Source organism: Sphaeramia orbicularis, chromosome 14 (assembly GCF_902148855.1).
Source record: "Sphaeramia orbicularis chromosome 14, fSphaOr1.1, whole genome shotgun sequence".
NCBI lineage: Eukaryota > Metazoa > Chordata > Actinopteri > Kurtiformes > Apogonidae > Sphaeramia > Sphaeramia orbicularis.
Genome location: NC_043970.1, coordinates 43,646,961 through 43,673,047, shown reverse-complemented (window position 1 = coordinate 43,673,047; position 26,087 = coordinate 43,646,961). Strand labels below are relative to the sequence as shown.

At 38.6% G+C, this 26,087-nt stretch overlaps 1 protein-coding gene across 2 annotated transcripts in view; it reads left to right on the top strand.

Annotated features, from left to right (window-relative positions):
• The first annotated feature begins 5,256 nt into the window (after positions 1-5,256).
• Positions 5,257-26,087, top strand: part of tspoap1 (TSPO associated protein 1) — a 102,984-nt gene continuing 82,153 nt past the window's right edge. Inside the window, exons 1-2 of one of the 2 annotated variants that reach the window (XM_030153191.1) lie at positions 5,257-5,468; positions 7,074-7,928. In XM_030153191.1, coding sequence (XP_030009051.1) covers positions 7,173-7,928 — 756 coding nt within the window. In that variant the 5' untranslated portion in view covers positions 5,257-5,468; positions 7,074-7,172. The remainder of the gene's footprint in view (positions 5,469-7,073; positions 7,929-26,087) is intronic. The other variant, XM_030153193.1, reaches the window with a different exon arrangement.

The following is a 26,087-nucleotide window of genomic DNA, read 5'->3' as shown; positions in this document are numbered from 1 at the left end:
AGACGGACGACCACCTGATGACAATACCCTGCAGCCGAGGATAAATTCACACCTAGGCATAAAAAACACACTGTAACACATGAAAACAAGCTCAACAGATTTTGTGTTTTTTTATTTTCATATTTTCATTTTCATCTTGTTTTGTTGCTCGTGTTTCTTTGTTTTTGTCTCGTTGCTTCTTTTACGTCATTCAATTAAATTAATGAACGACTTAACATAATTTTTTTCTGGTAGTGACAGAACTAGCACACTATCTGATATTGATATTTATACATACTAACGTCCCCAGTTTCACCGTCAGCCCCCCCCCCCAGCTTTGTTATTCCAAATGCCCCCCAATGTTCTCCCAGCACTCCCTAGGGGGCAGTACTGCCCCCCTTGCGAAACACTGATCTAGACAAACTGAAATGTTTGAACACATGGAAAATAGTTGAAAGTTTATTTCTATAAACTCATACCATGATAAATATAATAATAATTCAAATCTTTTTTTTTTTCTAAAACACACTGTTTTAAGCATTTATTACATATGATGATAATAATAATAATAATAATAATAATAATAATAATAATAACAATAATAATAATAATAATAATAATAATAATTATTATTATTATTATTATTATTATTATTATTATTATTATTATTAATGGACAGATATTGAAAGTTAAAATAATTGCTAAAAACAGGACATTTTCGGACCCTTTTCTTGTAAAATCAGCCGAAATAAATGCGTCCTGTTCTGAGTCCTTATGGGGTTAATGTCTGTACTCTGTTGTCCTCAGTATTAGATCATATGTTTTTTTTTTCCATTTGTAGGTGATGACACCGTTGGGTTTGGGACTCTCCCCTGGAGCGTTTCCGATGAACCCGGACCATTAACCTTCCTGGTTTCGTCCTCATTGAGCTCCATTATCATTGTTTTCTTGTTGTGTGACACGCCTGCATATGAAACAAAGCCCTGACGCAGACACACAATGACAATTCCACTTATTTAACCGTGAGAAGAAATCTGACCTGACGCAGAAACGAAAGCATTCACGGTTCAAGCTGAAGACGGGCCTGGGTTCTGGGTTCTGGGTCAGTGGCACGCCTGGAGTCGCGTGAACGGCCACAGAAGCAGCATCTATGGGTTCATCACCTTAAAGTTGAATTTAGCTGCAGGATTAAATGTTAAATGCATAGAATTAAAATATACAGACCGAATGAAAACTATGAGCAGATCCATGTCTGAAAAGCAGAAATAAGTGAAGATGACGTTCCCTTTAAACTCCACAGTCCATAACATCATTTCAAACAAAAAAATACAAGAAAAGGCAAAAAAATAATTCAAACTTGACAATAAACCAACATTAAATCAGTCAGATTCAACTAATACCATCACACGTCCATTTAAAATCCATTCAACCATCCATTTTTTTCATTTCTTCACTTAATTTGTTCTGTAAATTAAATTAAATTCAATTAGATTAGATTAGATTAGATTAGTCATTTTATCATGTTGACATTTGTGTTTTTTGGGGGGGTTAGTATTATTTTTTGTTAATTTCATTGTGTATTTTGGTTATTTTTGTCAATTTTTTTGTGCATTTTGTCCATTTGTTCATTGTGACTATTGAGTTTTTGACTGATTGATTGATTGATTGAAATCTTTATTTTGAACCTGTAGACAGTGAAATCAAAACAAAACCAACCAACTAAATATCAGTAATGATACATAAAAGGTTGACAAGTAAACAGAGTTCATTTTGTTAACTATTATATTCTTTCTTAGGTGTTATATTTATATTTATTTGCTATGGTTATAGGTATAGTTACATTATAGATTAGTAATTATTTAAGACAGTAACAGATTAAAATGCAAGAAAAATATGTGCTTGAATGAAAATAGTGCGAAAGAAAAACTATATAAAAATAATAATTAAATAAAAATAATTAATAAAAAAATTATTTAACACAAACAATAAACATAAAAAACAACTAAATGGACAAAACTGAGCAAAAAATGCCAAAATAAACAAAATATGCAACAAAATCAACAAAAAAAAAAAAAGATTGTTGACATAATGAGCAAAAAATGAAGAAAAATAAACAAAAACTAAACCAAATAAATATAACTATGACAAATGAATATAAATGTAACAAATAAGAAAGAATATAATAGTCAACACATTAAATAAATGGACAAAAAATATGTAGCTAAAAATTAACAAAATATACAACAAAATTAACAAAAAACCAAACAATAAACCCATGATTGTCAATAAGATGACCAAAAAATAAACAAAAATATTTTTAAAAAATAACAGACTAAACTAACCAACAAATAAATAGAAATATGAGAATGAGAAAGGATACAATAGTTAACAATATGAACGAAAATGAACTGAAAATCAATATATTCAACTTCTGTCTGTGTCATAATGTTATATATGATCAGTTTATAAAGTATTTAACCCTTAAATAATGTTGATTGTAATCCTTTCATTATATCAAGAACAAACTCAGACAAAATAATCAAATACAATCAAACATTGTGTTCGATTTCGGTCCAAAACATAAAAAAATATATATATTTATAAATAATAATAATAATAATAATAATAATAATTTTAGATTTTAATGTAAATAAAAAATATCAACAGGATCCTGGAACTGTGCCTGTTTTAAACATTTTTTTTTAGCCTTTTCTTTTTTTAGACTCTCCTCCTTTTTTATGTTTAATCACCTTTGACCCAATTATGCTTTTTTAATAAGAATAAATCACAATAATTTCATGAGAAAAGGGAAAATATTTTGAATGAATGAATGACCGTTGTATTTCATACATAAATAAAACACAATGCAAGTACCAACAAAAGCAAATGCCTGCAGCAAATTAACGTAACGTAATGAAAAAAATGTGGTGTTACTTCCACACCTTTATTACGTTATTTAATCCGATCTGTTGTATTAACGCATACATTACACTGTTTGACCTCAGTGTTGAATTTCACTCAATAAATGGTAAATTTTCACCCATGTAAATAGATCTTGAATCCATTTGAACAGTTTGACCTGGATCCTCCTCAGCCCACAAACCTGTTACACTTAAAAAAGTAAAAGAATATTTTAATGTTGGTCGTCTCAGTGTCATATGAGCAGCAGCATCACGTTTCAGACTAAAAATACGTGGTTCAGGATGTTTTTGTGCTTCTGTTAAAGTCGGATCAGGTCAGATTTAACTTTTAACTCTGTGAAAGAGTTAAACACAAAGAGTTCTGGAGGAAATAATGAGTGTTTGTGTCATTCTTCATCAGGTAGAACTCGTCTTCATGTCTGTTCTGAGCAGCAGGAGGTGCAGTTACAGGATGTCACCACTAGTGGGCGGACCACTCACATCTTAGGGACTATGATGCCTTTCAGAACCGTCGGAAAAATGAGCTTCTACCTGATGAAGGTACTGAATTTTTATGTCAACATGTTCTGTTTATGGTATTAAAAGATGGAGATTTAAAAAAAAAAAACGTAATACCTTTTATTATTAATCATTATGTCGGTCTTTATTTTTATGTGTTTTAACTCTTTGTGTCAACGCTCAGTCGTATGTTTTATCCACTGTTTGCGTCGTCTCTGATCAGTTTAAACTTTTACCAGTTCATCTTCCTTTTTCCTGCTTCCTTTGTATGAATGTGTTCTTTGTATGAATGTGTTTTATTTGATCCGTTTACACTGTTTTCATGCTGCGTTTCCATCCACTAGGGTTTTAATCCGGTTTAATCTGTTAATTTAACACATGGCCGAAGGATGACAGATGGAAATTAGACTAATACTGACAGATTTACGTCAGAGTTTATCGATGTGAATTATCCTTGAGTAAACAAACAGACAAACAAATAAGAAATGGATCATTTGAATATGTTTTCTTGTACAACACAGCAAGACTCCATCATTTATTTAAGTATACGTTGATTAAAATGCTTAAACGTCATGTATTTTATTTATTAAATTTGTTAATTGTCTTTTTCTTTGTTAATTTTTTTGCTTATATTTAATTTCGGTTTGTTATATTGTGATTAATGATGTTTATTATTGAAGCAAAGATTTATAACATGAGGAGGATGAAGGGTTTTGATCATATTTGATGCGTTTGATGCCTTAAAAAATTATATTTTAGGTGATTAATTGGTGTTTTATTGATATTGTACATTTTTGCAGCTGTTGTGTTTGTGTTGATGTCTCAGGTTGGTGTTTTATCTCATCTAAATGCCTGATGTTCAGTAAATTCAAATTTTGTCCATTTTCTTTTCACTCGTTAATCATCAACCTGTGAATCTGAATTTGTTAATTAACCTGAATTCAACAAATTTTTCTCTGTGTTCAGTCTCTGATGTTTTCTGTTTCAAGTTTCCGTGGTGTTTCAGGTTTTTTGACAAGTTCGATGGCCTAGTGTCCCTGAATGCAGCAGGGTCCCCGAAGGCAGCAACAACTAGGGGACAGACACAGTGTCCCTGAAGGCATCAAAGTCCGTGAAGAGAGCAGTATCCGTGAGGGCATCGGTGTCCCTGAATGCAACAGTGTTCATGAATGCATTGCAGTTCCCAAATGCGACAGTGTTCATGAAGGCAGCAGTGTCCCTGAGGGCAGCAATATCTCGGGACCAACACACTGTCCCTGAATGCATCAGTGTCCAGCATGGCATAGCAGCCTAATACGTGAATGCATCATTGTCCCTGAATACATGTGAATGTATCTGTCTGTGAACTTATCAGGGTCCGTGAAAGCAGCGACTCTTCGGGAAAGACACACTGTCCCTGAAGGCATCAAGGTCCGTGAAGACAGCAGTATCCGTGAGGGCATCACTGTCCCCAAATGCAACAGTATTTGTGAAGGCAGCAGTGTCCCTGAATGCTTCAATGTCTCGGGACCGACACACTGTCCCTGAATGCATCAATGGCCCTGAATGCATCAGAGTCCATTAATGTATCAGTGTCCCTGAATGCGCCAGGGTCCTTGAAGGCAGAATCCTTGCTTGGGTCAGTACAGAATAGTCCGTGAACGCAGCAGCAGCAGCCTGGACAGACACTCTGTCCCTGAATGCAGCAGTGTCCATGAAGGCAGCGACGCCCCGGGACAGACACCCAGTCCTTGAAGGCATCATTATTCCTGAATACATTAGTGTCCGTGTACTTATCAGTGTCTCTGAAGGCGTCAGGGTCCGTGAAAGCAGCGGCTCGGTCCGTGAATAAATCAGTATCCGTGAACGCACCGGTGTCCGTGAACGCAGCTCGGACCGTGTGTGACGCCGCCGGACATAAACAAACCCCGTGTCCGCGGCTCCGTGGACCGTTAACACCCACCGATACCGGGTCTAGAGACACTTTTACCGGTGTCAAATGTCTGAAAGTTTAAAGATTAAAGGTGTGGGCGGTGAAGATGTTCAAGTCTGACATGAGTTTCGTTCAAGTTGTGGACGGAAAACTTAACGGTAAGCTAACAGCAGCTAACGGGCTAACTAGCCTCCGGTTCTTAACGATACAGACTCTTTGTCCGCGTTAAATATGTGACAGGAGGCTGTTTGATAATTAGTCTTTTATTAAAGTTCAGATGGGGTAAACTGTAGGTTGGAGCTGTTCTGTCACTTGTTGCATCCTCTTCCTGCTCCGGTAGTCACCGTGGATTTAGGGTAACGGGGGTTTTCATCGGTGTCTTTGATCTGGGGGTTCGAGAACTTTCTCATCTGGCACGAGACTCATTCATCTGAATATTTTCAGCAAGAACTTTATATTTAAGACAAGTTTTAAAGGTTTATAGTAGAACCTGCGGAGGATTCCAACCACTGAAGTATATGTGTAATATAAGAAGAAATGACATATTTATGAGGATTAATCACATATAATCACATTTAAGGATAAATTACATATAAGAATAAGTCACATAAGGATAAATCATAATCACATATAAGGGTAAATTACATATAAAAATAAATCACATATATATGAGGGTTAATCACGTGTAAGTATAAATTACATATAAGGATGAATCAACATACAAGGATAAATAACATATAATCGCATATAAGGATAAATCATATATAACAATAAATCGTATATAATCACATATAAGGATAAATCACATAGGATAAATCTATATAATTTAAATACTTTAAGTTGTACTCATGTTAAACTACTTTCCATCATTCACCTCATGTTTAAGGCAGAGGTCTGTCCATGTGTGTTTTTCAATTACTTTAACTCTTCTGTCATGCTGTTCTGTCACTGCATCCATCATCTGTAACAGGGGGGTCAAACATATGGCCCGTGGGCCAAAACCGACTGTCAAAGGGTCCAACACTGCCAGTCAATACAATCTGAAGTGGTTCAGTCCAGTAAAATATTATCAGAATAACCTATAAATAATGACAACTCTCATTTTTTTCCCTCTTTGTTCTAGTGTAAAAAAAAAAGGAAAAAAAAGTACGATTACTGAAAACGTTCACATTTACAAACTATTATTTCTTAAAATATGCGAATAACCTGAACAAATACGACCAACCTGAACTGTCTTCATATAAATCAGTGGAATTGTACCAATATTCTGTCTGTTATTGAATGTTGTGTGTATTTGTAGATCCACTGTATCTGTATGAAAAAATGAACATGTGTAAATGATAAACTGAGGCAGAATGTTGGTCAAATTGCACTAATTTTCTTAAGAAATTTCAGGTTCATTTTTTATGAACAACAATATAATTATTTTTTTAAAGGGTAGTTTGTAGATGTAAACATTTTCATGTAGTTTTACTTTTTTACACTAAAACAAAGACTAAAGTGTAAGTTTGTCATTATTTATAAGTGATTCTGTTCTTATTTTACTGGTTTTAGATCCATTTAAATCACACTGGTCTGAATGTGGAACCTGAACTAAAATGATTTTTATATCCTTAAGTGTAATTTTAATGACCTGAGTCAGACTGGACCTTTCGGTGGTCCTGTTCTGGCCCTCAGGCCGTATGTTTGACACCCCCGGTCTGTATCGTCTGTGCACATCTAACTCAGCCTCCTCTGACCTCGTCCACTGTTTCATTTTCCAGTGACCTGCTGTCATCTCTGCATGTCTTTCCATCCGTCATGAATCTCCATCTGACCTCCACTCCGTTCTCTAGAAATGCGTGTGTTTCTTCGTTCTTTGCATGTTTCTCTGTGAATGTGTCGTAATGAGGGAGGACAGCGTTAACCCTTTGGCGTCTGCGCCTCCACGCCAGGGCCGGACTGACTATGCTGGACGGGTCCGGAGGCTTCGTGTTGATTTGGAAGCTGAGAAGAACCAGAAGCTGCAGACCAGTGAACGCCTCAGTGTGGAGCTGAGGCTCCTACGTGAAGAGGCGGAGAAGGAGCTGCTGAGGTCCTGGGTGGAGCTGAGGTCCAGGGGGCGGAGCCAAAAGGACTGGCCTCGACGTCTACTGTCAAAGGAGGTGAACGGTCCGACGTACACGAGGCTGGAGCAGCTGCTGACGCTGTATGATAAGTTACATGGAGATCAGACGGTGCGTAAACTCCATCACAGGCAGGATTTAGATGTGGACAAGGCCTTGCTCCTCTGCCGCCTCCTCCAGGAACCACGCAAACAGAGGTCAGGGCCCGCCCCCATTGCCAGAGGACGACCTTCAACTCCATGTGCTGAACTGGGACGCACCGAGACACCGGGGACGCCCTCTGGTCGTCTGGGGAACCAGCAGGAGGAGGAGGAGTCTTCAGAGGGGGGTGGGACTTTAACCGAGCCCAGATCTGTCTTTGCTGAGGGGGGTGGTGCTCTGAGCCGCTCTCTGAGGACCTGTGACCCCCACGGCCCTCCCCATGGTGACGGGGACGACCAGCGCCTTCGCTGCACCGAGTCCTCTGGGTCTGATGAGTGTCCGGCCTCCAGATGCACCGACACCAACATGGAGGTGAGTGTTTGGACTCAGTTAGAGGATGGGATGGGTCTGTTTGACCCAGGGGTGTCAAACATTTAGCCCATGGGCCAAAACTGGCCCCCAAAGGGTCCAGTCCGGCCTGTGGGAGGAATTAGTAAAATGCAAAAATGACACTGAAGATATTAATAATCAATGATGTGGAACTCATGTTAGTTCAGGTTCTACATTCAGACCAATAGTATCTAAAGTGAATCAGAACCAGGACTCTAGGAAGAGAATAAACTATAATGGCAACTCAATAGTTTTCTCATTGTTGTAGTCTAAGTTATAAAGAACGTGGAAATGATAAACTGAGACAGAATAGTATAAAAAATTGCACTGTTTTTTCTTAAGAAATTTCAGGTCCATGTTATTCACATTTTTTAAAGGATAATTTGTAAATGTGAACATCTTCATGAATTTTACTTTGTACATTTAAATGAAGAGTTGACATTATTTCTAGGTCATTGTGTTGTTATTTTACTGGTCTGACCTGGTTGAGGTCAGACTGGTCTGTATTTGACCCTTGAACTTAAACATATTTGAAATTCAAGGTTTAAAATATCAGAACAGGATCGTCAGAGGGTTTCAGAGGATCCTGGGAGCTGTGGTTGTGGGTTTTGTGGGGTTGTTTGACTAAACGTTGTGGATTTATTTTCACTTTAACGACATTTTCTTTAAGGTTCTGGTAGATTTAGACACATCTGAAAAAAACATAATGTCCCCTCATTATTGTATCTGTGTATGAACATGTGGAAAAAAACTAGAAGGGATCATTCATGACATTAAACGTGACATTAGTTTGTCGTAGATGATGCTCTGAAACCCTCCAGTGTCCTTCATGTTGGTGCTTGAACTCCTGTCAGATATTCCTGGTTCTTTAGAGTAAATGGAGATGTTTGTCGTTTTCTCGGCTCCAGTTCAGTTAAAGTTTTGTGGTCTTCACCGACTCAGTCACTGTGTTGATGGTAGAGTTTTACTGATGTGTAGCAAATTAAATTTTTTTTTGTATTAAACCTTTATTCAACCTGATAGAGTCCCATAGAGATCAAGATCTGTTTAGCAAGGGTGACCTGGCCCAGAGGTCAGAGGTCAGCAGCACACGCCATGAAAGAACACAGGTTTAAAAGACAGGTCATAACAATAAATTAAAAACAATCAGTAATTTAGTAATAACAGAAGAAGTTTGGCGTTTTTTTTTAAAGTGCAAATGTAGTTCAGGTCACAGCAATTTAAAAACATAGACGCTGTCCAATTGACTCTCGCTGTGTTGTCTGTAAGATCCAATCCAATCCAACTTTATTTGTAAAGCACTTTAAAACAACTGCAGTGGACCAAAGTGCTGTACAGAAGAATCATTTAAACCAAAATAGAAGAATAAAATGCAGAATAGATTTAAAGACATAGAAACTGTACAAAAAAGAAAACAGTGCTATACAGAAGAATAAATAAAACCCAAATAAAAGAATAAAATTCAAGAATAGATTAAAAAATTGGATGGAACGAAAAGCTTGGAATTAACATGAGTTCTGGTATTTTCAGCTCTAATTAAAGCTGAGGTGGGGGGGCAAAGCTGAAGCCTCCCTCCCACAGTTCAGTCCAAACTCTGGGTACATTCAAATAATACATTTCATAAAACTAGGGTTGCACTGATCTGAATTTTGTCAGTTCCGATGCCGAGGCCTTGCGTATTGGTTGATACCGATCCGATATTGTTGATTTAGAGCAGAGGTTCTCAACGGGGGGGGGGTGGGGGTGGGGGTGGGGGTGGGGGGGTTGTACATGTGAGTGCGTTAGCGACTACTGTTGTACATCACTCCACTCACAGATGGAGGTCAGTGAGCGGTGTGTGTGTGTGTGTCGGGGGGTGGCATATCGTCCGGCACAGCTATGTAACCCACCATGTCCTCCTCACACAGGTCCATCGCTTTACTTTTAGGGGCCGTTTACACGGCGTAGGATTCAATCGACTCCGGGAAGATTTCATCGCGGATTAGCCTTCTGTTAACATGGAAACGGTGCCTAGAGTGCCTGAATCCGGAAACTTTTGATACCAGGGTCCAGGGTGGAATGTTATCGATACGCTCCACATTTCAGCTCCGTGTTAATGCGAATCGGAACGTTCCGGGGTAAAATATGACGTCACCGCATGCGTGCGCAGCCCAAGAACCGCCAGTTAACCCACTCCAGGCCAGTTGGTGGCGGTAATGCGCCTCCAAGCTGGTTTGCCAGCCTCTATGACACAATAAAGCTGCAGAAAAAGAAGGAACAACCACAACAACAATGGCCGGTTTCAGAACAACATACGTGCTGCTAACTGTGCTCAGCTCATCTGTCCAGACAAAGAAGTCCTGCGTCTTTGTACGACCACTTGCCATTGTTGTTTGTAAATAGTGTTGTCCGCCTCTTCTTCTTCTTCTTCTCCTCATTTAAAGGCTGTCTAAACCGGAAATCGTTTGTGCGCAGGCACGTGTTTTACCGCCACTGTTTCACTACAGCTCTACATCGCCAGCTACTGGTCTGGCATGGCCACTACAGCGTATTCAGCCGTCCTCGCGGACTCATGTTAACGCAGATCGTTATCATAGCGGCTTCGTCTTAACACGGAATGATTTTATAACGCAAAGGAGAAATCTTTGCGGAGTGTTGCCGTGTAAACGTACCCTAAGAATTACGTTCGGCACGCATGAACTAGCCTGTGTCACAAAAATTTAAAGGGGAAGGAAGTGTCTTACGGATCAGTTACTTTTACAGATCCCCAATCCAGCTGAAATGTTGATATCAGGGCCGATATCCGATCCTAATATTGGGTTGGTGCAACCTTCCACTAGACTGTAAGGAATATTGACGAGTGGTTCTTCAGAGAGGTGAGGACAGGTATGATGGAACCCTGGGGTGCCGTAAAGGGGGGGGGGGGGGTAAACATGGCAGCTCTTCCAGGGGGTCCAGTAGATTTAGGCTAGAAGTTGGGGAAATTTCATGTAACCTCCGGAGTAAAAGAGACATAGAAGCCCAGAGTCAGAAGTCCAAAGTTAAGTTTCGGTTTCGGTTTCACACCAGTTGCGGTTCTTATGGCAGTTATGAAACACACCCATACACCCCAGTCCCTGTACACATTTATAGATCCATTTATTTTCTGAAGGGCCCACAATGTTTACCTTCCATGGGGTCCATAATTGGTAGCGGCGCCCCAGATGGAACCATACCTCGAAGAGCTTTATGGATTAAGGTCAACCAGTGGGTGAAGCTTCACAAACTCAAAGACAGTCACTCAGCTTCACCATATAGTTCACAGTGATATGAGTGAGGAGATTACAACCACTAATAAAATGTAGTGCAGGATAAATGAATTGTGACTACAGCAGGTAAATGTATAGATATGTTCTGGAGGACTGGTTCTGTGGGTCAGTGTCAGAGATGGTTTCTGGAGTTTTGTCTGATGAGGATCCTCCAGTTTCCATCCTGTTCATATTTTCATTCCTTGTCTCATTTCTCTGTTGACTGTGTGTTCTGTCTTGGCTGTGTTTGTTTTTGCTGCGTTCTCCGTCTTCTCTGTCCGTCAGATCATGTCAGGTGTAGGGCTGTGTATTGGCAAGAATCTGGGGATACGATACAAATCACAATACTAGGATCACGATATCACAATACTGTTAAAAAGGCAATTTTTTGTTTGTTTCTTTTTTTAAAAATGATTATTTCCTTGAAGAATTGAGTTACACCAGAAATCTGTACAAAAACAAAACACATTTTTTATTTGATCCCAACAGGATCTAATGCTATATCACAAAATGTTCCTGTGTTCAAACTGAAATTATGTTTTACTGACATTACAGTTTAAGATCCTGTTCAAATGTTCATATTCTATTAGTTCAGAACTAACATCAGAACTTTTATTTTTGTCTTTTATTTTTGTACCATCTGCCTCTCAAACAGTAAAAAGTTCTTTTAGGATGCTTCAAATAAACATTTTTAATAAAACAGTGTCAAATAATAATACATAAAATATAAACAATAAAGAAAAACAAAAATGAACCTTCGCCATATCTGTGTTTGAGTAAATACCAAAAAATATTGATACAGTACTTTTTAATATCGATACAGTATTGTGAAATGAAATATCGCAATATATTGCAGAAACAATATTTTCTGACTCCCCTAGTCAGGTGACAGGATGTCGATCCCAGTGAGCTGTGATTGGATGGATCTCAGCCCTCAGTGGATCATACGGTGTCTGGTCTGTGTTCTGATTCTGCTGGTCTGTCTTCGCCGTGGGACACTTCCATGTGTACATGTAAACTGTGACCGACGTGTGACAGGGTGCTCAGGGTGGTGTAGATCACATTGGGGGGGTGGGTCATTATTCTGGGTTACTATTGGGCTGGCGGTGTCATCGGGGACAGAGGTTTCTGAAGCGTTGCTGTTTGGGTTCAGTCTTCAGGCCACAGTCTGGTCATGTGAGTGTGTTGGAATTAAAAATGGAATAAAGTGAATGTGCAGTGGAAGAGGAAAAAGAGCCGCTGGTGTGGGTGGAATCTGGACGATGCACGTGGTCTGTGTGTGTCAGGGGGTTTGGGTTCTACTCCTCAGTCCATGGAGTTCCTCAGGGTACAGTATGGAGGTTCTGTCAGACACACTGTATTTACTCCTGGTACATCTGGACTTATTTTAGATCATTACACATATGACTGGTGTTTATCTGATGTCTTTGCATCCTTTTGGTCTTGTTTTCATTTTTATCTTCTTCCATCTTTTCATCGTGATACATCTTTTCTCATTACCTCCGCTAGGAGGTATTGTGATCACTTTGCTTTGTGTGATTGTTGGGAACTTTACGGGAAAACTATTAAAACCATCTTTACCAAATTTTACCCACAGATAGGCCTAGGCCCCGGGACAAACCCATTAAATTTTAGGCCAAGTCGGCCAAAGTTCAAGGTCACAGCAAGGTCACAAAATCTCAAATTTTCCTATCTCTCATCATTGAGCAATTTTCGAAAATTCATAAAAAAATTCAAAATTACTCCGATTTGCCTCCAATTGGATACACCTGTAGCTTATAACAATATCTTGTATCTGGCACAAAATTGTCCACATCCACTGTGGAATGTGGACTCTGTGGACATTTCAATTTAACATTGAAAATCCCATTTACAACACATTTTTCATTATAACTCAACAAATATTGATTGGAATTTTATATAATTTGACATACACATGACTGGTACCAAGCTTCAACTTTTTCTGCTGTATGGAACAACCTTGAAACTGTTTAATTTTAAAGAAATAGTCAATCCACACATGCACACCGTTCAGGGTGCTTGGCGGAGGTTTGCGGTCTCTGAACACTTGTTTTTGTTTTGAGTCTTGTCTTGTTTTTGTCTCATGCCTTTTCTTAATATACTTTTTTTTTCTTTTCTCTTTTGTCTTGTATTTTTTGTTCTTGTTTTTGTGTCATTCCTCATTTTTCTAATTGTTTGTCTCATATTTTTCTCATTTTATTTTTTTCTCATTTTTGCATTGTTGTGTCTTTTGTTGCTCTTGTCCTTTCTCTGTACATTGTTTCTGTTTTGTTGCATCTTTTCTAATGTTTTACAAAAGTTGTCTGTTCTCATTTTTGCGTTATTGTGTCTTTTCTCTTTTTTGTCTTTTTTTTTATTTCATCTTGATGCATCTTTTCTCATTTTAGTTTTGAGTCTTGTCATATTTTTGTCTCGTGCCTTTTCTTCATATATATGTTATGTGTTTTTGTCTCGTGTTTTCTCTTTTGTTTTGGATCTGTTCTTCTTTTTGTTCTTGTCTTTGTGTCATTTCTCATTTTTCTTGTTGAATTTGTCTCTTGGTTTTGTTTTGTTTTGTTTTGTTTTCATTTTTGTGTTATTGCGTCTTTTGCTGCTCTTTCCCTTTCACTGTACATTGTTTCTGTTTTGTTGCATCATTTTCAATGTGTTACACAAAGTTGTCTGTTCTCTTTTTTTGTCTCTTTTTTTCTTTTCATCTTGTTGCATTATCTTTCTATTGTTGCACCCTCTGTTGTTTTCATCCTGTTGTTTTTACATAGTTGTTATTTTTACGTTATTTCACCTGATGTTTCTGTCTTGATGACATTTTGCAAAGAAAGTTGCCTTTTGTAAATATGATATAAATCACACTCAGGACCAAAAAACATGCATAAAACTGGAGAGAAATGAGGGTTTGACATCTATCATGATGATTGTCAGTTGATGTTTGAATATTTATCATGATATAATTCTTGAATTTTTCATTCACTATCATCAACTTAAAAAAGCAAAGATATTAAGTCCATTTAGTTCATAAGATAAACCATAAATCTTTCGTTGTCCTTCAGAAATAGATAAACCTGCAGATTTGGACTTTGTTGTTGCATGTGTTTTTATTATATCTCCGTGGTTCAGCTGTAGACTGATGGTATCGACTGAGCTCCGATTAAAAACCTGTTCCGTGGATAAATGACCAGAACATGACCAGAGTGGATCATTCTGTCAGACCCTCATTTGTCCGTTTTGTGTGAAACTGCAGTAAAACATCGAGGTCTGGATCGGACACACTTGTTCCTCCCGTGTTGCAGAGTGTGTTCGGCCTCTTGAACAATCAATAGGCAGCCGACATCATTCCAGCGTCATCTCCATGGAAACGGGGTCTAGTCGCGGCAGTGATTGGGCCCCGTCTCAGAGCCTGCCTTTTTGTGATAGGACGAGGGGGGCTGTCTTCCCCCACCCCCTCCTCTGTCCAACACTCACCGTCTTACACACACATTTCTGCCTCCGTCCTCTTTTCTTCACCTTTATGGCGCTGTAACCGAGCCGGGATTAAGCCGCCCGTTGCCTCTTATCGCATCTGGATCAAACGCCTTCTGAGACAGCGGCCTCAATGAGGACACGCTTCCAGCTCCTGGCTCAACACGCCGCCCACATCCAGCCTCGCAGAGGGATTGGAGACCAGATCGGAGACCTGTTAGTTAGATCCCAACGTTCTCCTGATTTCCTCCCGTTCACGTCTGGTCTTATTTTGCTGTTTCAGTCGGGCCTGCATGTGAGGTTTCAGCAGGATTCAGGATAAGCAGAAGAACAAGGCTGCGTTTCTGTTTTTTTTTTTTTTTTCCTCTGTGACAAACCCCCCCCCCCCCAGACAACACGGGAATGGGGAATGAACATCAGGCTCTGTCAGTGTGTTGAACGGGACTCTGTGTTGAAAACTAACAGTAGAACACTGAAGAACGCTGAAAGGACAATGACAACCACGGTTCTGTTCTTGGAAGCAGAGGCCGAAAATACATAATATCCCCTCGGAGTGGATTGTCCTGGTTTCTGGTGAACGTCACGGCGCACAGATGGATGAGGTACTTTAAAACTCAGGTTTATCTGTGAATGGTTCCGTGGACTCCGGTTGGAACAGGATCAGATGTTGTGTTTACAGCCTGAACTCCCACTTTACGGACACTGGATTTGCTTTATTGACGACCGTGGCTCATGTCTCAGATGCTTTAATCTGTAAAACACTCGTCCATTTGACCGTCGGACGACAGTGACATCCCTGATCCTTGTGGGTTCGACCCGCCTCGGCTGATCCGTGCGATTGTCATCCAGCAGATGAAAAGCCGGCGATGGCCCGGTCTCGGCCGGATGCCTCCTTCGGCCTCATCAGTCCCGTTGGCGCCGTTTGACTTTGACTCAGAGTGATGTATGACCTGTACACGAGGCCGGACCAGGACCAGGCCCAGTCTGCACAGGAGGAGATGGAAGGCCGCGACGAGGCCCCAGGGCCACAATGTCAGGACGCCAGGACCTCAGAGGAGCAGGACCGTAGGCAGAACAAGCCCCGGGACAAGACAGTCCCCAATACAGCCAATGCCACATCCATGTTGGGCAAGAGACACCACTCACTCTACGCAAGTCTGAACGGGTTCGAAGTAGAAGGACTCAGGAAGGTAAGAGGACGGGGTTCTCAATGTGGGTCTGGACACCGTTCAGACACTGGATGGAGGACAGTGTGTCCACAGTCCATGAGCTGGTTTTTATTTCACTGGCCAATAGGCCATGAGCTGTTGTGGAGGCGTCTTCGTTAGCAGTTTCTTCAAACATCTTGTGATGAAACTTGTAGTCGGTCTAATTTCAAATTTTAAATGCATCATCGGAAACTGATCTCATAAAATCACGTTGTATGTCACGCCAGTTTGTATGGCATTTGGCATGCTATATGTACGCATTTCTGTCATTTCGCGTATTATTATTCAACACAATTTGATCGTATGTCAATTTACACCAAGATCTCCAGTTCACATAACCCAAACCCTCAGTACATGGTATTTGACGCGGTGTGAACATACATGTGGAAACCTTATCATGCGTACAGATTACACGGCAATTACCAACAATTAAAAGTGGCGTGTATATTTACGCAAGTCATAATATCACGTTAATTGGTACAATATCTACAAAGTTTGTTGACAGTTTTGAGAACTTTGTATTTTTTAATTTTGAAATATTTTTGAAATATAAAAGAATTTTCCTTTCCTTCTACTGGTCCATCTGTTGATGGTTTAGAACATGTAAATGGTTCCAGATATCAGTCTAGTTCCTATTGATCACTGATAGAAGTCATATATGGACTGTCATTTGGGGCCATGACCTTTGACCCTGAGGGACCTTGAAGGGTCAAACTCAAGGTCACCGATGTTTAGATTTCACCAGTCTTCTATAAAATACTGGTTGGCTTCATTTCATATTTATCTGTTTCTTCTTTGAGACAATGTCGACAAGGCATGTTCACAGTTTTGACAAATTTTGATTCAGGAATTTTAATGAATTTCTGAAATATTCTAAATGTTCCTTTCCATTTTATATTAAATACAGTAAAGTTTGTACGATAAAACCTTTGTCAATATAGACACATTAGATGTTAGAAAGACTAGATTCTCCACAGATGAGTCTGAGTTTATTTTACAGTTTTCCTGAACAAGAAAACATAAACAGTGACAGAACAGGGTTCCCACAGGGTCTTAAAAAGTCTTCAAAGTCTTGAATTTCCAAATCTGCATTTAATACCTCAAGCCTCTAAAAGGTATTGAATCTCATATGGTAGGTCGTAAGTTCTGTTGTCATAAACTTATTGGCTGTATTGTGTTTAAATGTGTCTGTTAAATGTCTAGACTGTTAAGAAAGTGACGTTAGTCGACTCAGTTCCACCCGTTCCAACCCGACAATTTATATTGAAATTAGGAACCAATTATCTCTAACTTTGAAGAAGTGATCACAGAACATTCAGCCCAACACACGTGCAACAGAAAGCTGATTTTAGGAACTTTAAGGGATGGCTTGCAAGCAGGGCCAGATTAACACTTCATTGTACCCTGGGCAACAATATTCAAGGGCCCCATCATCACAACCCCAGGATCCCTATAATCTGGCAAAATACAGAATAAGTTCCAGGAATATATGTAAATATACCCCATACTTCAATATCTAACTATCATCAAATGCATTTTGATGTACAAATGTGTAAATGCTCGTAGAACTACAAGTGCACCACTATAGCCTCTTGTCAAGGCCACTCACTTGCATATGATGATATGAAAACAAAACACATTAGCATCAGTATAATCTAAAATTGATCCACTACATTAGAAAGAGAGCAAAGTGTCCTCCATTTTCACAAAAAATAAATAAGAAACCATTTCCAAAGTATCCAGTATATATTTAAGAACACTTTTTGCCAACACAAATGTATTGAATCGTCAGAAAAAGCCCACAGACAAAACACAAACATCATCTGATAGACTCAGATATGAATTTTAACTCTTTCCCCTCCAGAGCATTTTCCAGTGAGTTGGTAGCCAGCGCCAGCCTTTTTGGTCATTTTCACTAATCTTTGGAGGCTGACTGAAAATGTTGTGTTAGGAGTATGTGAACACTGAATACATCAAAAGAAAGAACAGAACTTCAACTTTTAAACACAAAAGACGATTTTATTCTATCTTCATTCGTTCGTGAGATATGAATATTTGAATATTGGTCATTTTCAGGAAAAAAATGAATTTAGAGCAAAAAACTGAGAAAATTGAATTTTTTTGAAGACATTGATTTTCAAGATAAAACTGATTTCCTATTTACATTTTTGACTCTTTCTTCTTTACCAACAGTAACACTGTATTCAAAATCACAAAATAAAATAATTATAACAACAATAATAATAATAACAAACAGCTCTAAGATATCCCATCATTCCACAAAATGTTAGAGGAATCCACACCAAACTTTAGACCAAACATCTTCTAAAGCACCAGGTTCCTTCTAAACTTTACACTTTGGCATACATCAGTTATAAGTAACAACATATTAGTTTAGCTTTTTGATATAAACACTTCAATATTCCTCATTTTCAAGAAAAAAAGAAACAAATTCACTATACTGTAGATTTCTGGCCTTTGCTTGGCTGCACCACATCCTTGTTGGACCACCTGCTGTGTTTGATCTGTAAATAATTATATGGACATGTAGTTATTCATCTTTGCATGGATATATGTATTTATTTATTTATTTCATACAAAAGCTAAATCAAACAGTGTCTTACCTGTGTCCCCACTGACATTATGGAGCTGAACCACATCTGTGTCCTCAGTCTGAATCTGAACTCACTCTAACAGATGAACACTAGCTGTCCTTTAGCTTTTCCCACGTCTGGTTGTCTGTCTTCTCCTTGAATGTCCCCTAGAAATGTCTCTTCTCTCTTCCTCCTGTCTGTCATTTTTTCCGTGTTGCTCCGTGACACCCCCCACCCCCCCATCTCCGTGTCGGACCTGAGCCGCTCCATGTTTCCCGTGTTCCGTGTCCGTCTCCCTCACCTTCTGTTTCTCCGTTCCTGTCTCTAAATGGTTCTTCTGTAGCTCCATCATATACTGAATTGTCAGACTCTGTCTCCATAATCATCTTTAAGGCTTTTGAAACTGCGTGCGGTTCCTGCACAGTCTGCATTTCCTCATTCAGTGACTGCCGCTGGATGCGTTGCCATGGGATACGGAGATTCCAGTGCGAGAACGTTAAACCCGGTCCTTCATTTTTCCAAAAAAACGGCTTAATTGTTTGTTTTTGGACTAAGGAAAGTATTTCACATGATCCGCAACACCTCCAACTATAGCATAACAGTGAAAACACGCAGTGACGGAAAATCTCGTCATTGGCAAAGAAAGAGTTAAACAGAAATCCACTTGTCACCTCAGAATTCAACAAGAGAGTTAAAGTAAGTGCAATGTAAACATCGTTTTGATTCGCGTACGTATGTCGCATAGTTCTTGACGTCTCACATCCCGCTCAGTGCACGCACGTTGATTTGCGTCACAGCTGATTTGCTTTTTGGACTGACCAATGAGGAGAGGGTCTCAGCTCACGGTCACAGACAGCAGGAGCAGGGTTTCTGTGCAGTGCATTGGCTCCGGACAGCGGACAGTTTCATTTATAAGCAAAAGATAACCAGATATTTTATACCCAGGGCCCTTCAGACATCGCGGGCCCCTGGGCAATTGCCCAGTTGCCCGTATGGTTAATCCGGGCTTGCTTGCAAGTTAAAGTAAGCATGAGGAAATGCCAATTTGATAATGCCTGTTTGGAGAAAAGATCGTTTTCCACCTGGTTGACATGAGTGGAGCGGAACAGCTGTTCTAAGTAGTCTTAAAAGGTCTTAAAAAGTCTTAAATTTACCTTGTAGGAACCTGTAGGAACCCTGCAGAATCACCTGGATAGTGATGGAAGATAATGGGACTTCTACCCGTTTTTTTGTCATAATGTCACATGACTGGTCACATAACTGATCCATTCCATCATTAAATATATTCCTATTTGTGCTAAATGTAACCTGATGGAGTTCAGGTTGTATTTTATCCACAAACTAAAACAGTAAATGTTGTGAAACTAGAGGCTGTTACCTTTAAATGAGGGGTCATTGGTTAGTTTAGTCCTTTTTAGTTTTTCAGTTCTAAGTGTTTGAATTTGGTAAGACAAAAATAACACAGATTAGGTGGAAGGAACCAGTTAAAAAGACAAACCTCATTAGATGATCACACTTGTTTTCTTTAATATAATGATTATATGAACATAATTTGGCTTTACAGTGAAGTGTCTGTAATTCTCTGTTGTTACACCTTTATAATTAGGTTGTTTCTTGTCTGAGCGCACTCAGTTGCAGCTTGTATTCCTATGCAGTCCCCCCTCGACACAATTAAGCCTCATATTTTCTGTTTTCCTATGATTTTATTGTCATTTTCTCGTGTATCTGTTGGTTTATTATTGTTGGTAGAGAGAGATTTTGGTAGTGGAAGGTCATATCACCACCCCACCCCCACCCCCACCCCCCACCACTTCATTATCCAATCCCCACAATCAGGATTTAGTGAAACCCTTAATGAACTGTCAACATGGGGGAGATCTGTGGCTATGCATGAACTGAGGAATTAGAAATCATTATTTGCCCATTTCAGGCCGGTGGGGGTCGGCACTGCTGGGTTTGACAAGGAGGCTCCAGGCTGGGCGGGGCACTTTACTGGTATTTGAAGTGGATGTGTGTGATGGTCCTCTTGTGTCCTGAGCCTCGGTTCAGTTTAGAATCAGTGACTGTGTGGCTTTAAAGCAGAGATGTTGGTTTGTGAAAGTACATGAGCAGAAGGTCACAGTTAGACGTGGTTTCAGGGTTTTCCTCCTGTTTCTGGTGAGTTTATCTAAGGGCTGTTCAGGTTCCACATCCTCCTAGTATGGACCAATCTATTAATAACATAATAATATAGAAATAATGTCAATTCCAAACCTTTCTCATGGCTTTAAAGTAGAAAAAAAGTAAAATTACATGATGAAAATGTTTGCATCTGCAAACAGTCTTTAAAAAAATTGTGAATAACATGAACAACCATGAGAAAACTGAAAATTTCTGAGAAAAATAAGTGTAATTGTACCAATATTCTGCCTCAGTTTATCCTTTACACATGTTCATTATAACGTACAGATCACAGTGGAAATACAAATGCACATTAGTTCTCTTAATACATTTCAGTTTATTCACATTTTTTGTGAAAAGATAGTTTGTAAATGTAAAAATTTTCATATTGTTTTGCTTTTTTTTTTACGCTAAAACAAAGAGAAGCAGCTGGAATTGTCATTAATTACACAGTCACAGAAAAAAAATTCTTAGACCATCTCTTGTTTTCTTCAGTTTCTTGTTCATTTTAATGCCTGGTCCAACTAAAGGTACATTTGTTTGGACAAATATAATGATAACAACAGAAATAGCTCATAGTAGTTTAATTTCAGAGCTGGTATCTATCCATTTAACATGCTTTCTTGATAATAACCAAAATCACTCCACACATTGTACTGACAAAAACAGTGCTTTTAGACATTCCATGTTTTCTTTTCTGTCTGTTTTAGTCACATGACACACACAGGAGTTCAGACTGGATTACAGAACCATTGTTTTGGATGACTTTTGATGGAATAATAATGTGATAATGACTGTAGGTTATGTTTGACATCCATGGTTTAAAGGTTGTGTTTGAAGCTGATGTTCGGTCTCCGACTAAAACTATGCATTCTTGTTGATATAATCTCCGACTGTTCCAGTACTTTCTCTTGGTTTGTGGAGGACGTTGGTGCTCAGGTGGACTTTGAGTAGATCCATGTTGAACTGGATGAATTCTGCAGTTCTCTCAGTAACTATCAGTATTGTTTTGCGATGACCTTGACCTTTGACCAAACTCAAACAAATTCATCCTTTGGTTCAAGTGAAAGTTTACGTAAAACCTGAAGACATTTCCTCGAGGCATTCCATAGATTTTATGTTCATAAGTTTAAGAACAGACGTGGAAATGAGAACATGACAGACATGAGATGTGAACCCTGACCTTTGACCTTTGTTCATCAGACTCGTTTCCAAATGAACATTTCTGCCAAATTTGAGATTTAGGATTTTAAAGTAATATGGACCAATGGAAACATCTGTAAATGCACATGGACATATGCAAAATACATGTCTATGATTTCACAGGATTTTGAAAAAATGTATCAACTGCATCTAAAATATAGAACAATAAGAATCTGAATGGAGTAAAAACTAAACTTCCTGAAGTCGTTCACTGGATTTCTTGATGTCTGGGTCAGGTTTGATGCTCTCAACTCTGATTTTACATGGATTTAGTTCAGGATGGAGCAGATCCTGAAAAACTTGGTTTCACTGTGAAGGAAACATAACGTCATGGCCACTAATGAATGAATGAATGAATTTTTGTTTTGTACGTAAAGCCAGTAAAAAGGATATTAGATTTTCATTCACTGAACAAAATAATTCAGTGTGAAATATTTCTTTTATTTATTTCTTGTCCTGAATTGTTGGATGGATATTTATTAATTTAAGGGTTGAGGTAGAACACAGTGATACCAAAAATATTCTCATGATTAACATTTTTGCAGTGGTCTGCATCGATAATTATCACAGTAAATGTTAAATAATGATTCTCTACAGTTGAAATGTTGGAATTATTTGTATTATTTGTGTTTTTAAATTATTGATAAAAGACATAAAACAGTGTAAACAAAAAGATTAAAAGTGTAAAAGATACAAAGAGACAAAAACTTCCTATAAAAACACAACAAAACAAAAATGTAAAGGATGAAAAAAGACAAAAGTGATTAAAACACGCAAACACAGAATCACAACGGTAGTGATTTAAATCAGAATGAATGAATGCAGTGTAAGTCATATTTAATGGATGAATAAGGATAAACAGGTAAATGATCTTCATCTCAGTCTTTTTGTCGTAGTGTTTATTTGTTTGTAGTTTATGGAAGTGGTTTGTTCTGTCTGGAGTCACTGTGGAATGTCAGAGCAGATTCCAGTCGGTTAAATATAGGATCCAGTAAAAAATCTAAATACACCAGAGACAAAGTGGACAGAGTTCGGGTTACAGGTCCATAAATCTGTATCTGTCGGTTCAGTTGAACAGAAGCAGCTGTTGGTGCTGAAGTGTGGGTTTAATTTGATGGATAATGAGGAGGTCCACCATGTCCTCCACACCTGTCCATTATGTCCACAGACGAGTGTCCACAAATGAGTGTCCACAGACATGTGATCATTTGTGTGATCTTTTTACATCTTGTATATAATTTTTTTCTTTATATCTTTTAAAGAATGGTCTCAAACCACAAATAACCAGTAACTGATTTAACATTTATCATGAAAATCATCAATATGATTATGTTCATGGTGGAGGTGTTTTCTCTGGTTCTATGTGCCTTTGTCTGATTTTTCAGTTCAGTTCAGATGTGAATATGATGATGGTATTTTCTCCTTTAACTCATCTTCTGTGTGTTTTATTGTCTTCTTGTGTTTTGACTAGTGAATAATTGATGCACAATGGGATCTCTGGGGTACATGTCACTGTCTGTCTGCTGCTGGGTCAGAGGTCAAAGGTCAGGGGTCTGTCATTGTGGCTTTTTCAGCTCTTCCTCTGACTCAGGATCAGTTCAGTCATTTAAGGTGTTATTTACTGATGTGAAAGGACTGAAATAATTCTGACAAAGATCTGAAATCACATGAATCATCTACTTCTCCTCTTCCTCCTCCTCTTCCTCCTCAGATGTTATTCCCTCCACTGGTTCATTTCCATATCTGTTCATCCATTCCCAAACACTGGATCATGACCCACAGGGCATCTAATCTGGGTCGACAAAGGAATTAGAATTTCAATCAATAGGAAGCATGTTTCCAGTCAGTTCTTTAGTGTCATTTTACTGTGTTATCCTGTTTTAAACCGAGAATGAAAAGATTCAGTATTTAAAGTGTTTTATTGTCATGTGTTCAGTAATGAAACGGGATTCCCCGTACAATGAAAGTCTTACTTTACTGTCCACACTGAATGAACAAGAGGATTTAAGATAAGTATAAAAATAGAAATGGAATAATTTAACCAGGAAATAAACCCTTAGGGGTCCACGGTCATGGCCCCGTGACTGAATCACATGACATTTTCAACACATCGTAGTGTCAGAAGTCAATTGCATTCGAAAGTGCGGACTTGAAACACTCTCCCTCTTGTTATTTGATGTTGATAGAGCAAATACAATCAAAGATTTGATGATTTCAAACAGAGCAAACAAACGTGAATAGAAGTAGGAAAATGAGGTGGTGGGGTGTTAGATTTCTGACCATATCTATGACATTTTTGGTCCTTTTTTAAAACACAAAAAATGGCTGAATCTGCTGATTCTCATCCACAGACTGCATTAGTATTACAGGTAAGGGTGAGAATGACCCCCACCTGAACCAGATGAGGAAACTGGGAGGACCGGGGGGCTGAGAAAACCGTAGAAAACGCATATGTAAAGATCTGCTTTTATGTCAAATATTTGAGTATAGTTTTAATTTATTACAATTTTGATTTTATATAGCTAATATTTGGAACCAATATTCACTTTTAAAGTATTTAAAAAGGTTTGTTAAACATCTTTGTGTTATTTATGCAATAAATTATATGCACTTTTCAAATCGGATTTTATGTTTTTTTGTGTATTTTTTGTCCTTTTGTGTTGATATAGTAGGTGAAAGTGAAAAAATAGTAGACAGATGAGATAGATGAAGTTGTGCTGAAAAAAAAAAGATACCAAACATAGGTATGGTAAACATTTCTTTATATAGTATATGAAAGCAAAACCAAAAGTACTGAAAAACGGCCAAAATAAGCTCAGACCCCTAAAGGTTAAAACAAAGGCGGGTCAAATATAAACTACTGTTACTAAGAGAAAATCTTTATTTACATAAATGTGTAACTTATGAGTAATTGTGCAAAACTGCCATAGATGAACAGTCTGATATATGCAAAGGTGAACATACAGGAAAACTAAAGTCTGTTACTGACGTTTAGAAGTGTTTGACATTTTTAATATCAGCAGTGATCTATGTGCTCCTGAAATGTCCACGTTCTTGACAGTAGATGATCAGATGATGGTCAAGAGGCTTCATTTATGCAGATATTTGCTCTTCAACTCATTCATAGAAACTATATTTGGATGTTTTTACCAGCAGGTTTGCAAACATAAAGGTAGACGGTATACGTCAGAGTGGGTTTGTGTTGTTGAACACTGCACTCGTGAGGTTTCCATGAATGAGACACATGCATATTTAAAGAAAGGAAATGCTGCTTTCACTGTCTGACTCATAACAAACTCCATGAGTGAAAGTGAACCACAAAGCTGCAGCAATAATACTCATCTCTTCACAAATATATAGATGGAGTTGATCCTCCTCCGCTGTACCAGACATGTTTCACAGTTTCATCACAACACCGTAGCTGCTGATCAGTTGATCATTCAGGAGGTAAATGTATTATTTTCTCCATCATTACTTTTATGGACACACACCAGTTCTGTGTCTGTTAATATTCATTTTATCAATAAACGGCATTCAGACTAAACAAACAGCTGTTCATTAATGTGTTTTGTCCTCAACACAACTTACTGTCTATAATTTATTGAACAGAGGAGTGTGAGTGGTTCAGGTTTCACAGCGAACGATCGTGTTTCTGTTCCAACTCGTCAGGTGTTTAACAACCTGCATCCAGTGTTAAACCTTCTCCCATTAATGAGGGCGTCTGTTCACGCCAACATTTACTCCCTGTCTTCATTCTTCATGTAGGAGGTTTTTACTTCTGTGACATTGGGTCCCACTCTCTAAACACTGGTGAGATTAAACCAATGATCCAATAACCCCCCCCCCCCACACACACACACACACACACACACACACACACACACACACACACATGCGCACATACACTTATATACTGCATGATGGGAAACGCTTGAACCTGGAGGAAGGGAGGAAACTCATTTTGATAACTAAGTGAATGTCATAAAGGTCACCGGAGCCTTTTCTGACTGAAGTGGCTCCATTATTGAACGGTATTCAGGAGGAATCCACCGTCAGGACATTTAGAGAATGACTGTTCATCCCATGTCCCAGACGCTGTGTTTACTAATGGTTCAGTTATTGAGTCTGGACCGGTGGACGTGGTGAAGGACACTCATTCAGCTCCTCTGTTCATCATATGGAGCTGAAATACATCAGTGATGAAAGTGGAAAAGGAGGAGGTTTTGTCTACAT